This window comes from Coptis chinensis, chromosome 3, assembly GCF_015680905.1.
Source record: "Coptis chinensis isolate HL-2020 chromosome 3, ASM1568090v1, whole genome shotgun sequence".
Lineage (NCBI taxonomy): Eukaryota > Viridiplantae > Streptophyta > Magnoliopsida > Ranunculales > Ranunculaceae > Coptis > Coptis chinensis.
In genome coordinates, this window is record NC_141458.1 from 25,600,941 (window position 1) to 25,609,306 (window position 8,366).

At 40.7% G+C, this 8,366-nt stretch overlaps 1 protein-coding gene across 1 annotated transcript; it reads left to right on the top strand.

Annotated features, from left to right (window-relative positions):
* Positions 1-1,114: 1,114 nt before the first annotated feature.
* LOC147508841 (uncharacterized) lies at positions 1,115-4,771 on the top strand. Its single transcript, XM_086601207.1, is given in 10 exon segments — positions 1,115-1,351; positions 1,428-1,632; positions 2,186-2,276; positions 2,417-2,562; positions 2,675-2,918; positions 3,025-3,129; positions 3,247-3,429; positions 3,639-3,738; positions 3,741-3,842; positions 4,005-4,771. Coding segments are annotated over 10 exon segments (1,884 nt in total). The 5' UTR covers positions 1,115-1,131; the 3' UTR covers positions 4,493-4,771.
* The last annotated feature ends 3,595 nt before the right edge of the window (positions 4,772-8,366 follow it).

Sequence of the window (8,366 nt, forward strand, 5' to 3'; positions counted from 1 at the left end):
AAGTAGGTTTAAAGGGAAAAACAAGTCACTTCGTCGTCCTGCAGTACTATCATCTTATTTATTTATGAGACGTCCCACCCTATGGCCAAATGGTACTATTGTATACATTGTATAACTAGAATTGCAGTGAGTAAGAATGAGTTCTTTAACTCTTATTGGATTCCATAGCCCATATTTTTTAATGAGGCGGTGTATTTAAACTGCAATGTACACCTGATGGAAATCCACCTACGTGAATGTAGAATTGGGTCGGTTCTTATGAGTATTTGGACAAGTACTCTAGAGCATTCATGGAACACAGGCAGCGCAGGGGCCAAAAAGCGGAACACCGCAGAACAGGCATATAATGAAAGAGCAGTGTGGGTGCATGTGATTTATTTTACTACAAGAGAATATTGGTTCAAAGATTTTTTAATCTACCACTTTCATGTATTATAAGACATGTTACCCTATGACTGGTTCAAACCCGTAAAGCACCAGTATCTTATGCATTGTTTTTTCGATTTTCTCTGGCATTTCGTTAACCCATTTCTTTTGTAATATCCTATTCCAAAATAGTGGGGGACTATTAGTATTTTGAAATAGTTGAGGATTACTGGAATCTCTTGAGTATTTCTAAATACTAGTGTGTGTGTGTGCAAAGTGGAGGAGATGAACAAACTGTGTTCTCTCCACTGTTGTGCATAGAAGATAGTCCCGCATTAGTTATCCACCACTAGCAAGTGAAGAATAAGAGACATTCCTCGCCCTTAGGGTACAAATGCTTTTGTGTTAAGAAGCCAGGAGGACTCACCCAAAGCCACACACGCACACGCCGGGCCGAGTTGTGTCGGGCTTGGGCTTTGGCTTACTGTTGCGGTTAGTGGATTAACCAAAAGCCTAAACTTGTTTTTTGCTTCAGCAGCAAGTTTTGGTGTTCATGTACGAGTTGGACTCTCCCTTGCTTATCGATTTAGGAGACCGACCATGTCCTTGTGCGAGTTGGTTTCTATGACCGACCAAACCTCTATATAAGCAAGGCAGAAAACTCGCATCCCACATTAACCTTTTTTGAGGCTTTCGCATTGGATGCCTTGACAATTGATGCATGCAGTGTACTTATTTTGTTGTCTCTCCTCTCAGAATCAAAAGATGGCGAGAATTTCGATCCCTTTAATGGGATTACTCCTCCTGTGTTGCTTGGTGTCCATTACAACAGCCGAGCACATGAGATACAAGGATGCACAACAGCCGATCAATACTCGAATCAGGGATCTCATGAATAGAATGACTCTTGAAGAGAAGATTGGTCAGATGACGCAGATTGATGTATATAATGCCACGTCTGATATAATGAAGCAATACTCCTTAGGTAAGTTACACTGTTTTTCACTGATATAAGAATAGTAGAAACGGCAAACAGATATTTAATTAGTTTAATATGACAGGGAGTATATTGAGTGGTGGAGGACATGTGCCGGGTCCTCAAGCAACTGCCGAGGATTGGGTTGACCTGGTGAATGATTTACAGAATGGTTCTCTGTCTAGTCGTCTTGGTATCCCGATGATCTATGGAATAGATGCCGTTCATGGACATAACAATGTGTACAAGGCAACGATATTCCCCCACAATGTTGGGCTTGGATGCACAAGGCAAGTATCGATCAGTGCCATGACATAAGAGTTCTGTTTATTTTTGTGTTCTTTTTTTGCCAGTTGAGTTGAAATTTATGAAGGAAGAAAAATCGAAAGCATGCTACTTATTTTGTCAAAAATTGGTTACTGTTTGGATTTAAGCAAAAATATTTTTACGGAAGCGTCTGTTCTCTTTTTTCTGCATTCCAGTTTAATTGCTAGAAGCACACTTGATTTCCATACACTGGCTGACAACTATAATCTGAGGCACATCTTCCTAGGATCAAATTACCTGTTTTAAATAATGCATATTATGTAGTAAAACAATGCATATGATTGAGTCAATAGTGGGGCTCCTGACGACATGTATTTGGATGAATAACATCATTAGGATAACTATATATACAATGCTCGCAATAGATAATGTGGCTCATGGTCATGTTTTTGTCAGCTGCATCTTCCCCACCACACACACTCACAAAACTGTAGGTAACAAAAACATATTGTTTAATCCGTCCATGGTTTTATTTGTACGGTGTCTCACCAATGTTATGTTCTTTACATCATGTAGGGATCCTGATCTAGTGAAAAGAATAGGTGCTGCAACTGCTCTTGAAGTTAGAGCTACTGGCATTCAATACGCTTTTGCTCCATGTATCGCAGTAAGTAACCAAATCACACATATATGTGGTCGCGCAAGTCATTCCGACTTTTGATGTAATACAAGTACCTTAGTGCAGATGACGACTTAAAGAACCAAGCATTATTATAATATGTTATCATCTTTGTGAATGTAATATAGGTTTGCAGAGATCCAAGATGGGGTCGGTGTTATGAGAGCTACAGTGAGGATCACAAAATTGTCCAGGAAATGACAGAGATTATACCTGGGTTACAGGGAGATATTCCACCAGGTCATCAAAAAGGAGTTCCTTATGTTGGTGGGAAGTAAGTGTTTTCGAAAGGGATCTCTTAAAGTTTTGGAAAGTTTGTTTATCATGAACTTGAATGATATTCACGAATGTATCTGTCGTGTGGTAATTTATTTGTGTCTGTGTAGGACGAAGGTTGCAGCTTGTGCAAAGCACTTTGTGGGCGACGGTGGCACAACAAAGGGCATCGATGAGAACAACACAGTGATTGACGCACAGGGTTTGTACCGCATCCATATGCCTGCTTACTACGATTCAATCATCAAAGGGGTCTCAACTGTAATGGTCTCCTACTCAAGCTGGAATGGAAAGAAGATGCATGCCAACCGTGAGCTTATTACCGGCTTCCTCAAGGACAGACTTCACTTCAAGGTACAACCTCTTACCGACAGCATACTAATTCTAAATATAAATATGAGCATTGCCTGTATGTTATTCAAACCCGGGAGTAAGTCTAATTGTTATGTGCTTTTTGCAGGGTTTTGTTATCTCGGACTGGCAGGGTGTAGATAGGATTATCGACCCACCTCATGCAAACTATTCGGACTCTGTTCTAACTGCAATAGATGCCGGTATTGACATGGTCAGTTGCTCCTGCCTTACTTCATCATTATTTGGACTAAACTGTTTGATGTTCTTTCAATTGGGAGCTTATTTTTAGCTCCGCATTGCTGAACTCATTTTTTTTCCCTGCTTCCAGGTTATGGTCCCCTTCAACCATACTGAATTTATCGATGTACTTACCAACCTTGTTAAGAAAAATAAGATAACTATGAGCAGAATTGACGATGCTGTGAGGAGAATATTGCGAGTCAAGTTCATGATGGGTCTCTTTGAGAACCCAATGGCTGACTACAGCCTAGTCGACAAATTGGGCAGCCAGGTTAGTTGCATAGTCCAAGTTTCTTTAGTTGTTGTTGGCACACTTGGCATTCCCGAAATCTACACGCGAACTGCTGAGCTCATTGTTTTGATCCCAAGTTTGATCATGCTTCTTGAACTCACACTGCTCCACATAATTTTCCCATATTGTCTCTATAGTTACCATTGATTTTGTTTTGTTCCTGTAATCCTGACATGTGCATTTGACAGCCACATAGAGATCTAGGAAGGGAAGCGGTTAGGAAATCACTTGTTCTTTTGAAGAATGGTGAATCTGCAGATGAGCCGTTGTTGCCTCTCCCAAAGAAGGCACCAAGATACTAGTTGCCGGTAGTCATGCCAACAACTTGGGCTACCAGTGTGGTGGCTGGACAATGGAATGGCAAGGACTTAGTGGAAACAATCTGACATATGGTACTTTTCTCTATACTTCATCATTTTCATTAAGTAATTACCTTGGCCTTCTAGTGTTTTTCTTCTTAATCTGGAGGCATAGAATGTTTCCCTAAAAGATACTTATTTTTTCGTTAATGAACTTAAAAGACACTTCAATGACTGAAAACATACTTTGAACAGGAACTACCATCCTCAGCGCCATCACAGCTGCAGTTGATCCAAGCACACAAGTTGTTTACATTGAGAACCCAGATGCTGACTTTGCCAAGTCAAACAACTTCTCCTATGCAGTTGTGGTTGTGGGTGAGCATCCTTATGCTGAGTACTCTGGTGACAGCTCGAACCTAACGATTGCAGAACCTGGGACGGACACAATCACAAACGTATGCGATTCTGTTAAGTGCGTCGTTGTTGTTGTCTCTGGCAGACCTGTTGTGATTGAACCATATCTGCCCCAGATAGATGCCCTTGTAGCTGCCTGGCTTCCAGGCACTGAAGGTCATGGTGTCGCTGATGTCCTCTTCGGCGATTATGGATTCACTGGAAAGCTTTCTCGAACTTGGTTCAAGACTGTAGATCAGCTCCCAATGAATGTTGGGGATTCACATTATGACCCACGGTTCGCATTTGGGCATGGACTGGAGACCAAGCCAAATACAGGAAAGTAGAGATCCGTGGCTTAGAGGGGTCTTCCGAGCTACTTTTCTGGCTAAATTGGCCTCAACGAAATGGTTGATAGATGTAGTTATTGATAGATTAGTTTGTAGTCAATGGGGAAATCCATGACTTCTTTTTGAAGCTTCTATACTAGTTTCCAGTGTGATTGTTTATAGCATTTTGATTGGTTATAGATCGGTTTGTAGTAGAAGAGAACTCTGATTTTATTTGAAGCTTAAACTAGTGTTCGACGTTTTAGATGCTGTGTGAATGATGTTTTTTTAGTACAACTTGGGTTCTGATTTATGAGTTCAACAGGTTTTACTAGTGCGTAGTTTGTGTGTGATGAGAGGTGGACTCGTTTGATAAACTAGACTGTTATTCCAAGTGTAACAGAACACTCTTCCATCCATGCATCTATTCTACCTCGTTAATCTAAAGAATGGTAATATAGCACCCTGCCCAGTTGTTTTTTTTTTTTTTAAAGTTATGGGGTTAAGGGCATCTCCAATAGGGGGTGTAAAATTACACCTCCACCTAGACTCCACGTAGGTGCCATTAGGATTTTACACCTCTAATTGTATAGTATTGTATAGCTTATAAATATCCACACTCATGGAAGAGTGTAAAAAAAAATAGATTTTAAACTCGGACGTCACTCCAAGTGACGTCCCTCTTTAATTTAAACTGGACGTCCGAGTTAAAAAATTACTTTAGAATTAGAAAGGGACGTTACTCCAAGTGACGTCCGAAAATTATTTCACTCAGACGTCAGTTCGAGTGTCGCCCGGGTTTTTTATTAACTAATAGCGAGAGGGGGAATTCCCCACCCTCTCTATTAGCTAATACACTATTACCTACGGTATAGCACTCCCATTGGAGAGAGCTTTTTTATATTTGGAGTGTAAAATTTCCACTCTATACGGTTTACACCCCCCATTGGAGATGCCCTAAGGCAGACCCCCACCGGTTTTTATTGCAAAGGGATAAACCTTACAAACCTCCATAAGAGTTAGATCCTTAAAAGGAGGCACACAAAGACGCAAAATCGACAGACTATAAGCCTAACATACCTAAGATCACTAGACATGCTACAATCGTACACTAAGAAAGTAGAGTTAGGAATCCTACTTCCTAGTCATGATATCCTTAACAATCTTAGGATGATCTTTCCTAAGATGAGTCTGCACTTTCTCATAGTTACAAAAGAGACCTTCGCAAGCACAACACACATAAGTGAGTCCCAATGTGTCATCCCAAAACTCTTTTGTGTAGTCCTCAAGATATCTCATCTTTTTGTTTTTAGTTAACGACTTAACCTTCTTCATCATAGCAAGTGTAAACTCTATTTCTCCTGAAAAACGCTCTTGGATTCTTTTGCTTCTTTTTGGTTTCACAGTAGTCCATTGATTCTCAGAAGGCGCTGCATACTTTGATGTGCTCTTAGACAATGCAAGCGGTGTATCCCCTATATACATATCCCCAAACAACTCAGATTCACTCTCTGAGAGATCGTCATCTATATCCTCATTTCCAACAACTAACCCTTCATACATGTTTATTTCTCTACTATTTGGGAGTTGGTTAAGAGGAGTAACTCTATGCTGGTGACTTTGTATTGGTAGATCCAATACAGTAGGTATACTATGTTCTCTCGCTACCAAATCTCCTGCTCCAACAGTAGTTGTTAGGCTTGTCCTCAGTTCCTTGCCTCTAACAAAGCTCGCAACTATAGCAGCAGCTGCATCAGGAGGACTAGCAACTATAGCAGCAAGAGGAATGGCAAAGCTCGCAACTATAGCAGCATCTACATCAGGAGGACTAGCAACTATAGCAGCAGCAGCCTCAGGAGATCTGTCAGAGTTCAGAGCTATAGCAGTTTCAGGGGAATTGTCAGAGTTCATAATTGTAGCTGGTGCTGTCCTTTCTTGAACTCTTCCATTTCTTGGCCTAGGAACCCAGACCTGAGGTGGGGCAGCAGGGCATTTCGTTGTTGCATTCCCAAACCGACAACATATGGTACAAGAGGGTGGCTTCCATGGGTACTCCACATCCAGATACACATATTTACCCCCGAGCTTGAGTTTTACTGATTTGGGAAATTCAAAAGACAGAGGAATAGTTACGCAGACCTTCGCAAAGTCAAGTTTTTTTTTTCTCCGAAGTTGTTCCGTCCATACAGAGTGGCTCACCGATCAAGTTGGCCAATTATGAGAGACCATTCTTTCTCCAGAGTTCTTTTGGGACTTTGAATATTTTTTGCCTATATTGGTACGGTATTTATATTGTTCCTTTGCCCTTCTATCTCTGGTGACCAAGACCTAACTACAAATATCTTCCCTGCAATGAAGATAGGACCACCTTCCAGCACCATCTGCTTGTCGTCAATCATAGAAAATCTGATGAAAAACAAAGGGTTTTTTAGACATTGGTCCTACTATTACTACGGTAATTAGGCTTTGGTCCAGAAATACTGAAATATTAGGTTTTGGTCCTACTTCTGCTATTTGACCGTCAGTCAACTCAATTGACTGTAGTCATGCTGCTTACTCTTTTGATATGGCCAAAATGCCCCTGAGTGTCTCTAACGTGCTTATTGGTTTGTTACTGTTGGAAACCAACTTAATTGACTTGCCACGTGTCAAAATCTCAAATTCAAATCAACTGTCCGAAAAAATATGAGTGGAACTCTTTTCACTCCACTCTCTCTCTCTCTCTCTCTCTCTCTCTTCAAAACACCGTCCTCTCTCACTCTCACTGTCTCTCAAAACCATCTCTCTATAAATTCCAGATAATGACTGAAATCACTGAAATCACGAGTTCTACTTATATCGTCAAAAAGTCTACTTAGATCGTGTATTTATCAAAAACTCTCATCCCCTCTTTCTTCTACCTCCTTTACCACCATCAGTCCGAAAACACATTTTACTCATACTAAGACTTGGAGCCACAATGGAGGGCATTTAAAAATCAATGGAGAGATAAACCCAGCTGGTCCTAGCGTACCAAGTGTTTTAAAAGGAGGTACACAATTTTTCTCAATATTCAACAACAAATCTGTTCGGGTGTTATCAGGATTTGGTATTCCGAACATGGAGGGTATGGGAGAGTGTTGGATTTAGAGATGCCATGGAATGGAAATGATCTTTGACGTTAATTGGGAGAGTTGGATGTATTATGATGAGGGGATGCCAAACCTTCAAATTCTTTGGATTTCTAATCTTTCAAGATTGAAGACAATGTGTAACATACAAGGTATAGTATTATCCACATCACTCTTTACAAGACTAAAGCACGTAACTCTGGAGTATTGTCCGAAGCTTGTCAATGTATTAACAATTGATACATGGGGCCGACATTTCCAAAGCCTAGAAACACTTGAAATCAGATTCTGTGTTAGACTGGAGGAGGTATATGTGCCGCGGTGGGTAGTCCAGTCAACGGAGGTGCAAAATATAGTGAGCTCACATTACGCCTTTGTGAGCTCTTTTCTCTCAAGAGTGTGGTTGGGCCCATCTTTACTTTCCAAAGTTGAAGAAACTCAGTGTTATAAGATGTCCAAATCTCCACAAGCTTCCCATTAGCTTTGATGGTGTTGCTGAGAGTCATGCAAAGATTGAGATTAAAGGAGAATTGGAATGGTGGAACAATCTTAGCTGGGGAAAAGATGAGAAGTTCGTCACGAAGCATGTGAATTTCACTCATATTGTTTTGAACCGTTGACTTGTATTTGAGATTTTGACACGTGGTAAGTCAATTAAGTTGGTTTCCAACATTAACAAACCAGTAAGCACGTGAGAGAGAGGCTCAGGGGCATTTTGGTCATATCAAAAGAGTAAGTAATATGACCACAGTCAACTGAGTTGACTGACGGTCAAGTAGCAG